General features: G+C 40.6%; 2 protein-coding genes across 4 annotated transcripts; one reads left to right on the top strand and one right to left on the bottom strand.

The window, feature by feature from the left end:
- Positions 1–9,388: 9,388 nt before the first annotated feature.
- On the bottom strand, positions 9,389–11,309 carry LOC121780369 (F-box protein CPR1-like). The gene is made up of 2 exons (XM_042177958.1): positions 11,182–11,309; positions 9,389–10,729 (listed from the first exon to the last, which is right to left on the bottom strand). The coding sequence occupies exon 2, from the start codon at positions 10,719–10,721 to the stop codon at positions 9,588–9,590; it is 1,134 nt and encodes a 377-aa protein (XP_042033892.1). The 5' UTR covers positions 10,722–10,729; positions 11,182–11,309; the 3' UTR covers positions 9,389–9,587.
- A 3,682-nt stretch (positions 11,310–14,991) lies between these two features.
- On the top strand, positions 14,992–20,695 carry LOC121778480. 3 transcript variants are annotated; one of them, XM_042175839.1, is made up of 2 exons: positions 14,992–15,006; positions 16,265–20,695. In XM_042175839.1, the coding sequence occupies exon 2, from the start codon at positions 16,492–16,494 to the stop codon at positions 18,370–18,372; it is 1,881 nt and encodes a 626-aa protein (XP_042031773.1). In that variant the 5' UTR covers positions 14,992–15,006; positions 16,265–16,491; the 3' UTR covers positions 18,373–20,695. The 3 variants fall into 3 exon arrangements, with proteins under 3 accessions (XP_042031773.1, XP_042031774.1, XP_042031772.1); XM_042175840.1 differs by having other exon boundaries at positions 15,001–15,102; positions 16,276–20,695; XM_042175838.1 differs by lacking the exon at positions 14,992–15,006 and adding an exon at positions 15,039–15,102.
- Positions 20,696–21,177: the final 482 nt, after the last annotated feature.

Raw genomic sequence — 21,177 nt, 5'->3', positions numbered from 1 at the left:
AAGGTAAAACGGCTACGTCTCTATTGATGCAGCACCGCAATCAACAGAGCTCCGGCGAACTGGATGGAGGAGAGGGCAGAGCTTCGACAGAAAAAACTATGCAGGGAGAGGGAGAGAGCTTATGATGCAGAATGCTTTTTGAATTGTGTAGTGATGCATGGAATGGCTGGCCTATTTATAGGCTCAGTCCACTGCAGGGGGTCAACAGCCATGATGGCTGTCATCATGGCAATTCGTAACCGACGTCGGTTACAGACGTGTGGCAGGAGTGTGCCATCCGTGTGTGGAGCGTGTGGATTTCTCACGTGGCAACCGTGACTGTGCCTCGCTTGACGACGTGTCAAGCCACTTGGATTGCTGACTCGGCGGTGGTCCAAAAAGAATAGTTTGGGCCAAGCACCAAGCCCAAAGACCACCCAAAGACCAATTGCCAAGATCCAAGTCCAAGTCCAAGTCCAAGATCAAGATCGAGATCGAGATCGAGATCGGGATCGGGATCGGGCTCGCGGCCCGCGCCCGCGACCACGAGCACGAGCACGAGCACGAGCACGTGCACGGGCACGGGCACGGGCACGGGCACGGGCTCGGGCTCGGGCGGGCGGGCGGCGGCGGCGCGCGCGTGTGCGCGCGTGTGGGCTCTTTCACCCATCTTGGTCCACTATAATTATTAAGTAACATAAAGTCACTTAATTTATACACATTAAAGATGTGTTAATCCTCCAATGTGGGATAATTAACACTAGTTAATTATTCCCTAAGCTCCATCTCCAAGCTTTAATTAAAAGCTAATTATGCCCAACTTTAATCCACTATTTCTCACTCACCGGAAATCGGATTTGAGAAAGTGAATATACTACATTTACCTACGTAAAATGTAGATCGACGCTATGTCATTTAATTTCACAAAATTAAATGTCTCGTCACATTTATTATTTGGTCAAAATCCATTGACCGGGCATATTTAATCCATGATTTTTTACAATCCCCCACATGAGTGGAAATAGCCGAATGCATATGCATGCTGACACAAGCTCAACCCTCGCGAGGTATATAAGCATAAGGATAGGTAGTTGTTGACTTTGAACCCTCCATAGTCGACACCATCGGATACACAGGCGGCTTAGTAGCGCGATGCTTTGAACTAATCCCCCACGGCGTGCACCGAGACAATGGTGTTAACACTTAAACACCTCAACCTCATCCGTTCTCACGTTTTGTGTCCATTGCGGTCTTGGACACCACTTTGGATTCATAAGTGCGTTTTTTTATGAAGCGACCACACTTCGCACTTACGTAGGTGATTCTTAGTCAAGTACCTTGCCATACTTGGTCTCTTTGAGAATTCCATCTCTTTGAGATCCTTAAGAACCATTAAAAGTCATAGACTTAGCCTTTACCACGAGGCAAGTTCTCCAACACTCTATTGCTCTCTAGGGAATAGATATAGTTTGAGTGTTTTTCCATGAACTCTCATAGCTTAGTTGTCCCTTTGAACCAAGTTCTTGGGATCTCCAGTCATCATGGTTGGGTTACCACTATGACAATTCTTTAGTTTGTGGATTTCAAACCCATTCCCTCTAGCAACTTATTCATTTGATCACGGTTTAACCCTTTGGTTAGCGGATCCGCTAGATTATCTATTGACTTCACATAGTCAATTGTAATCACCCCTGTTGTGATCAGATGTCTCACGGTGTTATGTCGTCGACGTATATGTCGAGACTTACCGTTATAGAAACCATTGTTTGCCCTTCCAATAGCCGCTTGGCTATCGCAGTGAATCAGCACTGGTGGCACTGGCTTAGACCAACATGGAATGTCTTCAAGGAAGTTCTTAAGCCACTCGGCTTCCTCACCAGCCTTATCCAAGGCAATGAACTCCGATTCCATTGTTGATCGGGCTATACAGGTCTGTTTTGTGGATTTCCACGATACAGCACCACCCCCAATAGTAAAGACATATCCACTTGTTGAAAGTGAGTCTCTATTATCGGATATCCAATTGGCATCACAGTACCCTTCAAGCACCGGGGGGTATCTCGAGAAGTGTAGCCCAAGATTTTGAGTGTGTTTTAAATATCTCAAAACCCTCACAAGAGCTCTCCAATGCTCTTTGCTTGGATTGCTCGTGTAACGACTTAACTTGTTCACGGCACAAGCAATGTCAGGTCGAGTGCAATTAGTCAAGTACATAATGCACCCGATGACCCGTGCATACTCTTCTTGTGCAACGGGCTCGCCTTTGTTTTTGCTCAAGTGAACGTCGAGTTCAATTGGAGTCTTAACCGGCGCGCCATCATAGGCTTTGAATTTATTCAATATCTTCTCAACATAATGTGATTGTGTTAAGATGATTCCATCATTCGTTCTTAGAATCTTCATTCCAAGAATTACATCGGCTAGACCCATGTCTTTCATGTCAAAGTTTCTCTTTAACATGGCCTTTGTATCGTTAATTACTTGAGTGTTGCTACCCAAGATTAACATATCATCAACGTAGAGACACACTATAACATGACCGTTATTAGTGCTCTTGATGTAGACACATTTGTCGCACTCGTTGATTTTAAACCCATTTGATAACATCACATTATCAAACTTCAAGTGCCATTGCAATGGCGCTTGTTTCAATCCATATAGGGATTTCACGAGCTTGCATACCTTTTTCTCTTGTCCAGGTACTACAAACCCTTCGGGTTGTTCCATGTAGATTTCGTCTTCTAGTTCACCATTCAGAAACGCGGTCTTTACATCCATTTGATGAATCTCGAGATTGTGCAATGCAGCAATAGCGAGAAGCACCCGGATAGATGTAATCCTTGTTACAGGTGAATAGGTATCGAAGAAGTCATGTCCTTCTTTTTGTTTAAAACCCTTTACTACTAATCGGGCTTTATACTTATCAACTGTTCCATCGGCCTTAAACTTTCTTTTAAGAACCCATTTGCATCCTAAAGGTTTAGCACCTTCGGGCAAATCAACCAACACCCATGTGTGGTTTAGCAAAATTGAATCAATTTCGCTTTGAACAGCTTCTCTCCAATGCAGCCCGTCTGGGCCAGCAAAGGCTACTTTTATCGATGTTGGTTCTTCATCCAACATGAAAGCAATGTAGTCAGGACCAAAAGTTTTTGGTGTTCTGACTCTATTACCACGTCTTAGTACTGTATCTTTTGGATCGAGCCTTGCACGCTTGCGCGATTCAGGTTCCGCATCTGTTGATTTAGAACTAGTGGCTTCTTCTTCCACTTGTTTAGAACTAGTGGCTTCTTCAATTCTTGTCTCAGAATTGGTTGATACCTTTTCCTTATCTTTGCAAGGAAAGGTATTTTCGAGAAATACAGCATTCCTCGACTCAATTGTTGTTCCTACTGTGATAGTCGATATTTCAGACTTGTGAACAACAAATCGATATGCACTACTGTTAAGTGCATATCCAATGAAGATGCAATCAACCGTCTTAGGTCCGATTGTAACTTCTTTGGGCGGAGGAACCATCACCTTTGCCAAACACCCCCACACTTTGAGGTATTTGTAGGATGGCTTCCTTCCCTTCCACAACTCATAAGGAGTAACATCTTTTCCTTTGAGAGGGATTTTATTCAAGATATAGTTTGCTGTCAAAACAGCTTCCCCCCACATGTTATGTGGTAATCCTGAACTGAGTAGCAGTGCATTCATCATCTCTTTTAGAGTTCGATTCTTGCGTTCTGCAACACCATTAGATTGTGGTGAATATGGAGCAGTTGTTTGATGAATTATACCACTTGCGTTGCATAACTCCTCAAACGGGGCTACATATTCGCCTCCTCTATCGCTTCGAATCATTTTGATTTTACAACCAAGTTGATTCTCAACTTCGTTCTTATAATTTTTGAACGCCTCTATTGCTTCATCTTTGCTTCTTAAAAGATAAATGTAGCAATATCTTGTGCAATCATCTATGAAAGTGATAAAGTACTTTTTACCACCTCTAGTTTGCAACATCTTTAAATCACATACATCCGTGTGAATTAATTCAAGGGGTTTTGTGCTTCGTTCAACCGAGTGAAACGGCAACTTAGTCATTTTTGCTTCAAGACAAATTTCACATTTATCTTGGATATCCAATTCATTAGCCTTTAGTAAATCTAAATTTACTAATCTTTTAATGGCTTTTGAATTTACATGTCCCAATCTACAATGCCACAAATTTGAAGACTCAATCAAATAAGAGGAAGTAGATGCTTTATTCTTATTGGCCAATGGCTTCGCAACACTTCGAGTTGCTACACTAAGCTTGAAAAGCCCATCGGTTACATAACCTTTTCCGATGGATTTTCCAAACTTATACAAGACAAACCTATCGGACTCAAATACAAGTTTAAACCCTTTATTAACTAGTATTGATCCTGACACTAGGTTCTTGCGGATGTCCGGGACATGCAGCACATCCTTCAAAGTGATAGTTAGGCCAGACGTCATCATGAGAATCACGTTGCCAACGCCGAGGACTTCTGACGATGCTTGATTCCCCATGTTGATCTTCCTCCCTTCAACAGCAGTGTAGGAGGCAAACTTGCTCCTGTCGGAGCAAACATGAGCAGTAGCGCCGGTGTCGATGTACCAGCCTCCCTTGTTATCAACAAGGTTAACCTCTTCAGTGACCACTGCAATGAGGTCGTTCTCATCCCAGTCCTTGAACTCCTTCTCAACGACGTGGGCTGCCGGCTTCTTCTTCTTGCTGCGGCAGTCTTTGGCAAAGTGGCCCGGTTTGCCACATTTGTAGCAGTCGCCTTCAAACTTCTTTGAAGGCTGCTTTCCCTTCCCTTTGTCGTTTGGACGGTTTGGGCGAGGGCGTTTGTTGGAGGGACCGCCCCGCTCCAACAGGTTGGCTTTGGCTTCATTTGGGGTGAAGCCCTTAGCCTTTTGATCACTTTTGCGCACGTCGGCCTCAATGCGCAACTTCACGATCAAGTCTTCAAGGGTCATCTGCTTTCGCTTGTGCTTGAGATAACTCTTGAAGTCCTTCCAACTTGGAGGGAGCTTGTCAATGATCGTGCACCTTAGGAACTTATCGGGCAAGGTCATCCCTTCAGCCACTAAGGAGTGGATGATCATTTGGAGCTCTTGGACTTGCTCCATGATGGGTCGAGAGTCGACCATCTTGTAGTCCATAAACTTGGATGCTACAACCTGTTCAGTCCCTGCAGCATTGTCTATGCTATATTTCTTCTCTAGGCTTTCCCACATTTGTTTAGATGTGGTTACATTGGAGTATACATTATAGAGGCTATCATCTAATGCACTTAAAATAAAGTTTTTACATAGATAATCCCCTTTTCTCCAAGCTTCATAGTCCGCCATGACTTCGAGCCTAGTCTCTTGGTCGCTTGGCGCGGGCGGCTCGTTCTCCGTGAGGAAGTTGGCGACGCCCAATGTTGTCAAGTAGAACAACATCTTCTGGTACCACCGCTTGAAGTCAGATCCTCCAAACTTTGGTGGCTTCTCGGCAGGTGGCATCATTCTTGGTGCCAAAGGTGCCGCAGTTGGTCCTTGGAAGGAACCAATTCCGTTGCCCCCGAAGGAGCCAACAACTTGGTTGGGCATAGAGCCCCCACCATTCATGTTGGGCATAGAGCCCGCCATGGTCGTACCAGCCCCGAAGGGACTAGCACCCGCATGAGACCCGAAGGCCCCAGCATTCGTGTTGATCCCGAAAGATCCAACACTAGTATTGAGCCCGAAGGCACCAACACTCGATCCATTAAAGGATCCGAAGGAACCACTAAAAGTGGAACCAACCGAACCACCAAAGGTGGAACCAGTGGACGCCCCGAAGGGGTTGTCCCAAACCCAAGGGACGGTGGATGAGGCAGCTGGGAAGCCGGGAGTTGGCATCATCGAGGGAGCCGATGAAGTGTTGACCGGTCCAGTGGTCGCCATGGTGGAGGGAATGGCGGCGGCGGTGGTGGCAGCGGCGGTGTTGGAGTCGGTAGACATCTCCAGCAAAGGTGTTTAATATTTCGAAAGTTTTAGTTCAGTTTAGAAGTTCAAATTCCTTCAAAGGCAAGCTATCTCGTCTTGCGATTGTTGGTTTCTGGGATTACAAGATAACAAAACCGGGCGTAATACAACCCAAAAGAAGGAATACAAAAAAGAACTGAAGTTACAACGAAAATGAAACAACTAAACCAGTATGCTATGACAGCCGAGTCGAGGAGGCCTCTTCCCGCAAGACGAGATACGCCCCGGTATTGCTCTTCTGTTTGGCGTGTCGTCCCCAAAGGTAAAACGGCTACGTCTCTATTGATGCAGCACCGCAATCAACAGAGCTCCGGCGAACTGGATGGAGGAGAGGGCAGAGCTTCGACAGAAAAAACTATGCAGGGAGAGGGAGAGAGCTTATGATGCAGAATGCTTTTTGAATTGTGTAGTGATGCATGGAATGGCTGGCCTATTTATAGGCTCAGTCCACTGCAGGGGGTCAACAGCCATGATGGCTGTCATCATGGCAATTCGTAACCGACGTCGGTTACAGACGTGTGGCAGGAGTGTGCCATCCGTGTGTGGAGCGTGTGGATTTCTCACGTGGCAACCGTGACTGTGCCTCGCTTGACGACGTGTCAAGCCACTTGGATTGCTGACTCGGCGGTGGTCCAAAAAGAATAGTTTGGGCCAAGCACCAAGCCCAAAGACCAATTGCCAAGATCCAAGATCCAAGTCCAAGATCGAGATCGAGATCGGGATCGGGATCGGGATCGGGATCGGGCCCGGGCCCGGGCCCGAGGCCCGCGCCCGCGAGCACGAGCACGAGCACGAGCACAGGCACGGGCACGGGCACGGGCACGGGCACGGGCACGGGCTCGGGCTCGGGCGGGCGGGCGGCGGCGGCGCGCGCGTGTGCGCGCGTGTGGGCTCTTTCACCCATCTTGGTCCACTATAATTATTAAGTAACATAAAGTCACTTAATTTATACACATTAAAGATGTGTTAATCCTCCAATGTGGGATAATTAACACTAGTTAATTATTCCCTAAGCTCCATCTCCAAGCTTTAATTAAAAGCTAATTATGCCCAACTTTAATCCACTATTTCTCACTCACCGGAAATCGGATTTGAGAAAGTGAATATACTACATTTACCTACGTAAAATGTAGATCGACGCTATGTCATTTAATTTCACAAAATTAAATGTCTCGTCACATTTATTATTTGGTCAAAATCCATTGACCGGGCATATTTAATCCATGATTTTTTACAAACACATATTTCACCAATGTGAGGATACTTTGGGATGAATGTAGGCATTCTTAACCTATTACGTGGTGTGTTTGCGGCACATGTCGATGCAATAGTACATCTAAGTGGCATACATATCAAGAAGAAGAGTGCGACATGCAATTCTTGATCAGACTGAACTCATGTTTTTCATAGATTCGATCGAGCATCCTATCTATGATTCCTTTACCTCCTTTATCCAAGGTTTTCTCTCTTGTTTTGCAGGAGGAAATGCAACGTACCATCGATGGCAATACATCCTACACCTCAATTGCCACTCCTTCAAGGAGGGAACAATTATACTCTGCCAATGCTACTCAATCCTACAACAGAAGCAGATTATGCTCTCATTGTGGTAAAACTAATCAGTCAGTGGATAAGTGTTTTGTTTTGCATGGATTTCCACCTAGCTTTGGCAAGGGAAAAGGAAAGTTCAATGCTAAGGATAGCAGTTTCTCAAAATCTGTCAACTATGTGGAGAATAGCTTTGATGCTTGTGATAAGGATGCTCTCTCCAACAACGTTGTTGTGCACCTTCCTAATGGTGCAACTGCCCCAGTCACAGATATTGGCTCCATCATCTTGAACTCATCCATAACTCTCCTATCTGTTCTCTGTGTTCCTAGCTTCACTTTCAATCTGATCTATATTAGTTCTCTAACTTCCTCACTTCAATGCACTTGTCTTCACTCATAACTCCTTTGAAATTCAAGGAGCTTCTCAGGCAACTGTGATTGGGAGGGGTAGCCGAATAGGGAACCTATACACTAGAGAATTCTGATCCAGAAAAGAATCAAGGTTTTTCAATTCCTTCTTCTGTTTCTTCAATTTCTGTTTCAACCTATTATGTAATTCCTTGTGCAAATATTGTCACTGGAATTGATGTATGGCACAAAAGATTGGGACATTTATCCTATGAAAAATTAAAATCAATGTCTGATATACTTCATTTCACACATAAAACTGCCTCTCTGTGTGAGATTTGTCCCCTTGCAAAACAGAAACATTTGTCATTTGTGAGATCAGGTAGCATAGCTGTCAATTGCTTTGATCTTGGGCGATACATGGGCTGTTACTGTTGGTTATAGGATATTCGCAAATCTCCCATCTCTCCGCACTTGCATATACTCTTCGGGAATTTTCCATCAATTTTATTTCCGGTCAGAAGTAATATCTTGAGTTTCAGAGTATTGCTGCATATATCACTTGGGAGCTCGCCCGATAGGTTGTTATACCTGAGGTTGATCTCTACCAACACAGACATGTTGGTGAAGATGCCACTCGGTAGACCACCAACAAGCTGATTACTCGCTAAGTTCAACGTGTGCAGCCTTTGGATATTGGACAGCTCTGAGGGTATTGACATGTGAAATTGTTGGAGCTCATGTCCAGAGACTGAAGGAACGTTAAGTTTCCAAGTTGTGGAGGGATGGTTCCGTGGAGGAGGAAGCCGCAGAAATTGAGGGCCGTGACCCTTTGGTGGGCGAGGCTGCATGAGACACCAGTCCAGCTACAGATGGAAGCATTAGCGGACCAGTTGCTGATCAGGATGGAATCGGACTCCAAATTGATTGCGTTTTTGAAGAGAGCGTCTCGATCAGTAGTTGAGTTGGCAAACGGGAAGGAGGAGGTGATCAGTGTAACGCTGGTTAATGTCAAGATCAAAAGAGCGAGAGAGAAGTGAGGGGAAGAAGTCTCCATTATTAGCTTGAATCTTTCGAAAGCTCAAATGAAGATGAAGACGAAGACAATCATTTAATTTCCAAATTTGGTTAGTGGAAACAAAAGAAAAAGCAATCTACTTTCCTAAAGCATCTTTGTGTACACACTATCTTTAACAAACTACTTTTAGTCTTTTAGCTTATGTCCCACAAGCATTATATCTTTGTTATGTTCTACTACTTTATTACTACTATATCAGTAAATCAATTTAACTTCTTCCTTGTTCACTTCCACAAAATTTAAGTTCAATACATAGGCAACAGTGTCAACTGACAGTCAGAGATGACACATGGCATCCAAAGTGGATGAGACGATGTCGTTTGAATGAGATGGAAAGAAAAATATGAACTTCCATCTTATTGCAACGACGTCGTTTCATGAAAAAAAAAGCTACTTCGCACGGACATATATCTCACAAGACAGTAATAGTAAACCAGGCTACATTAGAGAGTTGATCTGCTACATTAAAACTAAAAAAAGCATCTAGCAGCAGCACGAAGTCTGAGCATATTAGAGCATAAACATATAAAGCAAATATACTACCTACATTAAGTTAAAAGCTCATAGTGCTACGGAAATCGGTCCAACAAGAAGAAGCTTCGCGGTCAGAACGAATATAAGTCTTCCATTCCAAAATTTCTCAGGGATGGAAAGCTTGAGGTGTGGGGTATTGCATCTACACGAGATTGATCTCCACCATGAGCATCAAACATCTCAATCTTCTGCAACGATTTTGTCCTGCCATTGTAGTGGAACAGCAAGGACTCATCACATTTAAACAAGATGTCACCATTCTTGAAAACCTTAATAGGGGAAACAAGCACGTAATCTCCACAAAGCTCGGCATCTTTGTTGATGACATATTCCTTTGTCCAAGACTTCGCCACCCCATATTCCCTCAACACCCAGATGATGATTTTTCCTTCAGATGAATTATCACATAAGCATAGACGACCCTCCAAAACCGACAAGCTCCCAACAGACCCACCTTTGGTCAACAGAGGAGGATGGGAGAAGGTGCTGAAACGCTCTGTTTCAAGATCAAAGCAAGAAATTCGTGATGGGGCTTGTGGATCTACCACCAACCAGTGAAGATTTCCATGAAGAAATACCCCATACGAATCATACATTAGCTTGTCACCGGGTACGATACTTCTCCATGTTCGTGTCCCAAGAGTGTACACCTCACAGTGAGATCTGGTAACTGTAATTCTAAACGAATTCTCTGCTAACTCATAGTCACAGACAACCCGAACCACCTTATGTTGACCAGTCATTTTGGTCACTCCAAATCCAAATGCAACTATATTAGACGAAGAGTCGAGAGAGACAGAATACGGACAAAGCTTTATAAAGTCTCGTGTTACAGGGTTGCATACATAAAGATCACAAGGTTTGTCACCCGTCATAAAAACCAACCCATTAGCTGAACCCCGAAGCGCTTCAGCACGAGGAAAAACAAACTTGGTGACCAAACTGTAGCGGAGATTATGGTGCTCAAGGTCAAGGCTGTCTTGAAATTCAAAGATTTCGTACGAGTTAGACTCCACACCAGAGCGTACCACAGCCAACCCCGACACTGATTTAGAAAGATGAGACTTGACAAACTCGCGAGAGTTGAGTAACTCGAGCCCCGACTTGCAAACACACTTGCAGCTCAGAACGTCTCGGACGGAGATCCTTGAGAGGATATTAATCGTGTTTTCTGTCGGTAAATTCACGAAGAATCCTCTCGTCATTTCTCTACCTAAAAGAACAGACACGTTGTATTAGAATGTTAATAAAAGAAATCCAACATCATCAATTTCTAACTCCAAATTGATTCTATCTAAGAGTGGTGAATACCAAATTAAAATTGGGCAACCCTAATTGGTGAATACATAATCTTAAAATGACAAAGCTAACAAAGCTTACTTCTCCCAGTCGGGGAAAGGTAACAGAAATCACACACACAAACACTGATTTGCTAAGATGCGGGAGCTGAAATGACAAAGCCTATAAATATCACACACACAATCCTATAAATATCACAGCCTTAAAATGACAAAGCGAAACAACGCTTAAAACTCCTCTCTATGACTGAAAATGACGGTGAATGAATAGTGGAGCTGCACAAATGGTGGATCTGGATTTTAAAGAAAAATAGAAATTGACATGATATTCGGAGATAATAAACCGAAATATGGAAATTATAGATACCTATTTCGCGGCGGAAGGATGGCGAGGGAGGAAAGCGACGACGGCCGCTGGACTATGGTGGCGACAGTTTGGCGGTGGAGAGCAAGAGAGAACAAACCCTAGAACTACCGTATAGTAGTGCTATGCACACGATCCGTTTTGTTAATTAAATAAAATTAAATTTTAGGAGTATTAAATTTTACGAGTACCATATACGTATACGTATAATATAAAAACTCATGTGTAGAAAGAATATTATTGAATGTATGGTGGCAAATTGTGCTCATTGGATCTATATCGGGTCAACCCGACTCAATCCAATAAGATTTAATCCGAACTCAACTTGTTAGAGCAGTAGCAATGGAGGCGGATCGATCGGCTCCCCCATCGGCTCTGGGAGCCGATGGCCACTCTTTTCGGCCACCACGCCTCGGCCGATGTATCGGCTAGGCTGATTCTTTTTTTTATTTTATTCATTTTTTATATTCCATATATACTCCATTCCCCACCAATTATTCACATTTAATCCCATTTTATTTTATTTTATCTCACTCTACATTTTACTTCTCTTTTTGATTAATATTTTTTTGTATTTTTTATAAATGTAGGATATTTTTTTAATGAATTTTTTTATTGAGTTGTCTTTAATTTATTTTTCTTGCTATGTTATAAAATTTATTTCAGACTAACATTTAAAAATAAAATATAAAAATAGTGATGATGTGGAAATGTGATAGGCTCCGGGATAGACTCTCATTGCATGGAGATAGACTCTGAGATGGGCCTGCTGACATGATAGAAAAAAATGTAGATAGGCTCTCAGATGGGCTCCAGAGATAGGTCACCATTGCTAGTGCTCTTAAGAAAACTCTAAACTCGAACACGAACCCAACTTACTACCTTCAAATCCAAAGACGACTTGCATCTGACACAAACCCGTTAATGACACGATATAATTTGAGTTGACACGACACAATAACGATCTGGACATGGTATTACACGATAACAACCTGTTATTACACGATTAAATCTAAAAGTACACGATTAAAATTTTTTTCAACCTAATTTACATGATTAAAATTTGTTTTATACGATTTGAACCTGATTTATAAGAAATTTAAAAATTAAAGTAAAATATATTTTTGTAAATAGTAATAAAAATAATACTAACAATATTTCTTAATGAATTATCCGCATTCAACCCGAACCCAACCCGAAATTATCGGGTACTTAACAGGCCAACCCGATAAGAACATGAACCTAATAAGGTTTGACCCAAACCCAATAATTTCGTGCGGATTCATGTCGGATAATTGTATTGTGCCAGAAACTGCTAGCCTTTACCAACAAAATGATCATATAATTTAAATTTTGCTACTAACGTAATTTTGAGTTGAAATAAAGAAAAAAGCTTATAAAAAATGGACCCAGTTTAACATTTGGATTTGATTTAACTTGATTATCCAAATCTAAACATTGTTATCATTGATAGGGATGTCAATATAGCCCGTAACCCGTGGGCTGGCCCGAATAGCCCGCCAAATTTATATGGGTTAGGGCTGGAAATTTCTAGCCCGATAAAATCAAAACCCGATTAGCCCGCACCCGATTAACCCGCAACCCATTAGGGCCAGACCTGAAAACCCGATAAAATTTCTATTGTTCTATTTTTTTTACTCCTAATTCGACATTTCATTGATTAATTTTAACTTAAAAAATAACTTTCAATTTTATATTAAATATACAAATTATATATTGAATTTTATTAATATAATAATTGATAAATAAATGAAAAACTTCAAATTCACAAAAAAAATATTTAAATTTCTAAAACATGCATTAACATTCTACGAAATATCTCAAATATTAGTATTTGATCATGTTTATGACTGAGTTTAAGCATATATCCCAAATATATCATAATTAAATGTTTTACATTGTATGAATATTAGTAATTTTAATCATTATTTATTGGATTGTCATTGATTGCGTGTTAATATTATCGGTAGCAACCCGATTAACCCGCTGGGCTAGCCCGAAATCCGAGCTTTTAGGGTTAGGGTTGAGCTTTTATAACCCGAAAAAAATCACAACCCGATTAGCCCGCACCCGAGTAGGGTTGGCCCGAAACCCGACGGGCCGGCCCGATTGACATCCCTAATCATTGATCATTACTTCTATTTAATTTTAAAGTACAAAGAGTAGAACTGTATTATTAAAATCATTAATAGATAATATTTTATACTATATTTTTTAAAATTTTAAAACTTAATTGATTAAATTAATAAAAATAGATCAAACATAATTATTCCTACAGAAAAAAAGGTTAAAAATCGATGCTATAACAATTTTATTTCCACAAAAGTTAATGCAATTGGGCATTACACCACACCACACCACTAGTGTCAATAGTAACACGGCACACTAGCATGAATTTCAATTCTTTTTTCATCCAGATCAGACCATTTCACTTTAACTCAATGGATATTATCTAAAATCAAACAAAAAATATCCAACATTTTAAATATCAGATCGAATATTTAAGACTTCTTGAATGGGAAAAATCGATCTATTTGATCGTGAAACGATCGATGGTTGACTCGATTTGCCTTCCATGATGTCCCAGAGAATAGGATAGTTATGGGATGCCTTGCTAAGGAGACGGACATGGGACGTGCATTGTGAAGCATAGTAAATACTAGACTAACTTCAAGCTGACGAATCTTATAGTTAGCTGACTAACTTCTCAAAGCTGACAGATCTTATGGTTAGATAAACACAATAACACTTAAAACTTTTCATATAAAACTCACACGGAAGCGTAGTAAGCAGTAATTCAACTTTGAAACACAAAAGTTCACATGCATTTTTCATTAAACAAGGTAAAATTCACAATTTTATAATCTATGTTGTCATCCAAATTCTAAGTTACATGAGATTCAAAGCATACCATAAAAAATTGAACCATGGAAGAAAATCAAATATTAAACGGAGGAAAGGGAAAAAGTTTGGTTTTTGTATTAAATATATGGTGAATAAAAGGAAATATTTAAACTAAGGAAAGATCAACATAAGAAAAGATCTGAAGCAATTAAGCAAAGGAGCTATAAAATCACTCTTTTATATTTTGCTTTTTTTAATTTAATTTTTATCCTTTGCTTTTTCAATTTTAGAATTTTAATCTAGCTTTTCAATTAACTTTTGAAATTTTATAAACTGCGTATCCTTTTTACTAAAAAGTTATGTTTAATAAAGCTCAAATTCTTATTCATAAATAAACGCTGCTATGCCGTTTCTACCATGTGTTTGAGTTCTCCACTAATGGGAAGTAATTTCTTCCGAATTTTGCCATCAGAAATCACCACCGACATCTGATAGGCTAGTTTTCATCACTCGGAAACGATCACTTTTTCGCACTTATTAGTTGAATATTTGCATGAAAAAGATGCTTTTTGGCAGGAAATGAATGGAATGGTCCGACTAGCATGCTAATGGAATGGATTCTGGATTACATGCAAAAGTAGAGACAAATTGGATGCAAATTCAGTAGTTTGAGAAGGAAGGAATCCACAAGACATAAACTGCCCAGTTTGATGGATTGGCCAGTGTCCGAGCAATGTTGACAGCTCTTCAAAGTCGCATTTCAAAGCAAAGTTGACGAGTCTTTGTGCTACCAACGCCCACAAGCGACACTTTTGAAGGCAAAAGAAGCCAACTACCATCATGGGGAGTGGATAAGACTTCCACATCAGATTGGTTGGAAGATGTGTAACAAAATCAACAAAACTTATCTTTTGGCTTAACTTTTCAACCACTTTTGAACCACCCCACTTTTAGCTAGCTTTAGTAAGTTTTATTTTGTCTCTCTAAGCTTAGTTTTCTCTCATCCTTGAAGCAAATTTCGAACCATAGGCAGCCATTGCCACTTTTGCTCATCATGAGGTGAAGCTTGTAGTGATGTAGTGTTTTAATGCTTTGAATGATCTAGTTCCTTGTTGTACTCATTTTCCAACATCTTAACTCTCTAGTTAAGGTTGTTGGGCTGATCTTAAAGAGCTTTTGGTGTATTTAATTCTCTAAGTGTTTAGTATTTATGTTTGGTTGTTGATGTTCTTGCTTGTTTAGTTCAAAAATCTTATTTTCAAGTTTGCTAAATTAGGTTTGTATTAAGCTACTTTCTTGAGGTGTATTTCCTTGTTTATTTAAGTTATCTAAGCATGTTAGGAGTCATTTTAAGGGGTATTCATGGTTGAAAAACGTTCCAAAAAAGAGAAGTAAAAGTATGTACAAGTAGTCGGTGGTTGTGTGATTTTCGTCGTCTAGTTGGTTTCTTTTTGCATGTCTTTGTATGATCTTGTTGATTTTGTTCTTCTAGATTTTTCTTCACCATGTGTAAGTGTTCTTGAAGCTTATTTCATCTTGTTTAAGTGTTAAAGTTTTCAGCTTTTCATTTGGTGTTTTCAAGGCATAATTAGGTAGTTAACTTGTTGATCTTGTGTTTCTCTAGCATAGTTAAGTGTTTAGCAGCCTTCTACTTAGTTCCTTTTGCTTCTTTTACTTAGTAATTTTCGTGACAAAAGCTGGTTTCTTTCCTCTTGTTCCTTTTATTCTCGAAAATGTTATTTTACAGAGTTCTCGCCACTGTTATGATCTTGCTGCCAAACTGCCCAGTTTATCAACTTGCCCAGTCTGCGTTCCAGTTTAAATGCTTTCTTTTATTTGCATGTTATTTCCCTCGTAGTTCCCACATTAGTTTAAGTCTTGTTTATATTTCGTAGTTTAATTCCCAACCCCAAATTAAAGCGTGGCGGCATCGCCAAACTCTTAAGTGTTGAAATACATAACAGATACGACCGTTCCTCGTGGGATCGACATCCGACTTACCACATACTAATTAATAGTATTTTGGGAAGTGGGAACGTAAAATATTGTTGAATAGGAAGAACACGTGCCTACGATACGCGTGCAAAATTCCTTCCTTTCAAATGGCGCCGTTGCCGGGGAACGGTGTTGTTGTCTTGTTATGCTTTTCTACACTTATTGTATATAGTTTTGACTTGTTTTTTGTTGTTGTTTTTCTTTTTTCTCTTTATTTTATTTTTAGTTTATGAGCAGGTCCTCTTCTCCAAGGCTGCTGTTTGATATTGAAATTGTGAAAACGACGAAGAGGCTGCGGGAGGAAGCCGGTTTGCAAAGATAAGCAGGGCAGTTCTTCGAATTGCCCAGTTCACCAGACTGTCCAGTTTGAAGAGTTAGAAGGTTCGGAGTGAACCGAAGAGGAAACCAATTCAAGCGGCAATGACAAGAGTGGTGCGCCATTAAAGGGAAATCATGGATCATTTTACAGATCCTTACGATCATGGATGGGATGATTACTCCTATTTTGAATGGACCAATCCAAACCAACAATATCAAGGTCCACCACCACAAGGACACCACCAAGCTTTCCAAGGGTCAGACGAAAATCATGTTTATTGGCCTCCCGATCAAGAGGAATTCACTCCGTGTTTCCAGCCACAAGAATTCGTCCAACTCCAATCAAATCATCCGCCAATGCCGACCAAGTGCTTAGAAGAAATGATGGAGGATCTAATCGCATCCCAGCAACTCATGCAAAACAATTTGCAATCCAATTACAATGTGGTGCATGAGATGCAAGACGAACAATATGAGCAAATGATTAGTCTTGATCATCTTGCATGCCAAATGGCACAATTGGCGACATCCATCAATGATATGCGTGGGAATGGTGGAGGAATTTCTGCTCAAGCGCAACCACCAAGAGTGGAGAATCTTGATCAGATCACCATTAGGTCCGGGAAAGAGTTGAAAGCTTCATTCCACAATAACTCAAACAACAGACCGGGTGAATCATTGGATCAGGGGCTCAGATTGCCCAGTCCAATACACTGCCCAAGTCAGGAGACTGCTTGGTTTGAAGATGAAGATAATAGCGATGAGGAGATTGAAGAGAATGTCATCATTCAACCCAATGGGCATACATCCATACCTTTGAGGCCAGAAGAGGCTATCATGAAGTGGTGCAACAAATTGGAGCATTCAAAGTCTGCCAGCAAGCTGCCCAATCCAGGTGAACTGCCCAGTCTGAGGGCAGAGGAGAAATTGGCACCGTTGGAAGTTCGGTCACCTAAATTGGAGTTGAAGCCGCCACCCACCAACCTTAAACATGTCTGCTTTGGGGAAAATGACACTTTCCCCGTTAGCATCAATAGTGATTTGGAAAATGGCCAAGGTGAGAAGTTGATCAAAGAGTTTAAAGGTCCCGACTTTCTTGAAGCCAAATTTTTTCAAGATATGTATGCATTGCCCTCTATTGAAGAACAAGTTGAGCTCGAAGAACTTAGTGAATGCAAATTGTTCAAGACTCAAGGGCTTAGTAGTGAGGAAATAGAGGCTGAAATAATGACTTGGTGCAAGAAGAGGAATCACACAAACCCACCTGAGAGATGTAAACTCTCTGATCCTAAGGAACTGCCCAGTCAGAATGAACTGCCCAGTCCAAGAGTGGAGAAAGAGTTGCTATCATTGGAGATTTATCTACCTAAATTGGAGTTGAATGCATTTCCTTCCAACCTCAAATTTTTGGAAGAAAAGGACATTATTCCCATGATCAGCAATGGTAGCCTGGACAGGAGTCGAGAGGACAAGACAATCAAAGCTTTCAAGAGGCATAAGGAGGTGACCGGTTGGACCTTGATCGACAATATGTTGTGTATAAGCCCCAATGTTTCTATGATTTACATGAGTTCAGAGAAGGGTTCCAAACTCTACAGGGATCCTAAAAGGAAGTTGAATGCTTCTGCTTGGAAGGATTGGAAAGTAAGATTTGATGATGATTTTTTGGAAGAACACAGGTATCCTGCCCAGTTTGTTGAACAGGGCAGTCTGGATGCCACAGTGGGTAAAGTAGCCGAAGCCGAAGGATCCGCCAAGCCAGCACATGAGGCTGGGATCGAAACCCAAGGAGGCAGCTGCACCAGCTCCGCCACCACCTATCGCATCAGCCCATACCCCCCGCTTTGTGCGGGGGAGGTGATTTCTATCCAACCCTCTCTTTTATTTGTTGTATATATTTGTGGAATGTGTGATGTATGTGTTTACTTAAAGTTTTTTGGTGTTGTGGCCTTGTCGGCCTTGTTTTGCATGTTTTGTGGCCTTGCCGGCCTTTGTAATTGTATTTTGTGTTGTTAGTAATCTTTCTCTAAACACCAGGTCTACTTGCTCTCAAGCAAGCAATGCCCAAGTGTGAGGAGGCGGGATTCTTGTGTGTTGTTCTTGGTTTTCTAAGTTTCATGTGATGTGTTTTCTTTTCCAACATTTAACCAAACTTGCTTGAGGGCAAGTATGATCCAAGTGTGAGGAGGGGTTTGTTTTATTGTTCGGTCGTGTTGGTGTTGTGTCTTTTTTGTAAAGAGTTACGTTTTATCTTTTTTCCAAGCCTTGATGCATGATTTGGTAATGATCCCCCTATGGAATCGTAGCAAAAAAAAAGAGAGACTTGCTTTGTTTTAAAAAATCTATTCAAGAACTTGTGGTTTTGATTGAATGAAGTTGAGTACGATGGAAATGTGAAGCACTGTCACTTGCATAAAAACCCATAAATGGTAAGGTTGAAAGCCTCAAAGTAGAACACTTTCTACATGTTTTCGAGCGTGGAATGACATTGCATGATAGTTGATATCGCTTGGTCACTATGGCATAGATAGAGGGCACTAGGAAAAGCTAAATTGAGCCTTATTCTTTGTGATTACATCAACCAAAAAGAGCTACCCCTAGTTGCCACTTTGAAACCTTGAGCCTACATTTTTTTTCCAAGTTAGAAAATGGTTTCCCTCTTGTGCAAAGTAAATGTGCTTAGTTACTCCAACATGATCACCACCTTTTGGGAAAGAGATGGCAATTGTAAACATTCAAAAAATTTTCCGCCCACACAAAAAAAAGGTGGCTGCCATGAAAAGAAAATGAGGAAGAAAAAAGAAGAAGAAATGAAAACCAAAGAAGAAAAAAAAACAAAAAAAGGGAAAAAAGTGGAAGAAACAAGACAAAGAGAAAATGGAAAATAAAAAAGAAAGAGTGGGAAGGTAGATCAAAGACCGAAGAAAAAGAAAAGAGAAGAAGAAGAAACAGAAAATGAAGAAAAAAAAACAGAAGAAGAAAATGAAGTGCATCTCTAGCTTTTGGTTTGATTGTGGGTGACTATGTTTGGAATTTCTAAGTACCTCTTTGGAGAATAAACACTAAGTTTTTTGTTGTGCTACACTCAATAGCTTAGGACCCCTAGGATCTAACCGACAATATTTAAATGGTCCAAAGCCCCATTACATCCCGTAAAAGACCCTCTTGAGCTACATGTGATAAAGTGATATCTCCTTGATTGCATTTTCGTCATTATTCTTGAGAGAATTGTCCTTACAATTAGAGAGGGTCATGGAGTGAATCTTTTGCTTGTGATATGTGCTTAACTATCTTGTTGAGACCGACGGTTGGAACCACATTGTTCGATGAAGAAAATTGTGTTTAAAAAACTATGTTTTAAAAATCTGTTTTGAGCTTGGTTCTTGGGGGTATCATTACGCTTTTCATACAACTTGCTTAGTATGTCTTTCGTGTGTTTCTTGAGTCGTTGTGTGTTCTCTTGTAAATGTCTTTGTGTTTTGTGTGTGCTTAATTTAGTGTGTGTGTGTGTGTAGAAAGTAGAGGGAAGTGATTTAAACTAGCATTTGAGTGAAAGGTCCAACCACATACTTGGAACAAGTATGATCCAAGTGTGAGGAGGTTTGATAGGCTAGTTTTCATCACTCGGAAACGATCACTTTTTCGCACTTATTAGTTGAATATTTGCAAGAAAAAGATGCTTTTTGGCAGGAAATGAATGGAATGGTCCGACTAGCATGCTAATGGAATGGATTCTGGATTACATGCAAAACTATAGACAAATTGGATGCAAATTCAGTAGTTTGAGAAGGAAGGAATCCACAAGACACAAACTGCCCAGTTTGATGGATTGGCCAGTGTCCGAGCAATGTTGACAGCTCTTCAAAGTCGCATTTCAAAGCAAAGTTGACGAGTCTTTGTGCTACCAACGCCCACAAGCGACACTTTTGAAGGCAAAAGAAGCCAACTACCATCATGGGGAGTGGATAAGACTTCCACATCAGATTGGTTGGAAGATGTGTAACAAAATCAACAAAACTTATCTTTTGGCTTAACTTTTCAACCACTTTTGAACCACCCCACTTTTAGCTAGCTTTAGTTAGTTTTATTTTCTCTCTCTAAGCTTAGTTTTCTCTCATCCTTGAAGCAAATTTCGAACCATAGGCAGCCATTGCCACTTTTGCTCATCATGGGGTGAAGCTTGTAGTGATGTAGTGTTTTAATGCTTTGAATGATCTAGTTCCTTGTTGTACTCATTTTCCTACATCTTAACTCTCTAGTTAAGGTTGTTAGCCTGATCTTAAAGAGCTTTTGGTGTATTTAATTCTCTAAGTGTTTAGTATTTATGTTTGGTTGTTGATGTTCTTGCTTGTTTAGTTCAAAAATCTTATTTTCAAGTTTGCTAAATTAGGTTTGTATTAAGCTACTTTCTTGAGGTGTATTTCCTTGTTTATTTAAGTTATCTAAGCATGTTAGGAGTCATTTTAAGGGGTATTAATGGTTGAAAAACGTTCCAAACAAGAGAAGTAAAAGTATGTACAAGTAGTCGGTTGTTGTGTGATTTTCGTCGTCTAGTTGGTTTCTTTTTGCATGTCTTTGTATGATCTTGTTGATTTTGTTCTTCTAGATTTTTCTTCACCATGTTTAAGTGTTCTTGAAGCTTATTTCATCTTGTTTAAGTGTTAAAGTTTTCAGCTTTTCATTTGGTGTTTTCAAGGCATAATTAGGTAGTTAACTTGTTGATCTTGTGTTTCTCTAGCATAGTTAAGTGTTTAGCAGCCTTCTACTTAGTTCCTTTTGCTTCTTTTACTTAGTAATTTTCGTGACAAAAGCTGGTTTCTT

The sequence above is a fragment of the Salvia splendens genome, chromosome 19, assembly GCF_004379255.2.
Source record: "Salvia splendens isolate huo1 chromosome 19, SspV2, whole genome shotgun sequence".
NCBI lineage: Eukaryota > Viridiplantae > Streptophyta > Magnoliopsida > Lamiales > Lamiaceae > Salvia > Salvia splendens.
Note: the sequence above shows the minus strand (reverse complement) of the source record. Positions and strands in the feature narration are given on the sequence as shown.

Bases quoted from the DNA above. Each gene is read 5' to 3' on its own strand.
- LOC121780369 (XM_042177958.1), bottom strand. From the start codon at position 10,721: ATGACGAGAGGATTCTTCGTGAATTTACCGACAGAAAACACGATTAAT.
- LOC121778480 (XM_042175839.1), top strand. From the start codon at position 16,492: ATGGATCATTTTACAGATCCTTACGATCATGGATGGGATGATTACTCC.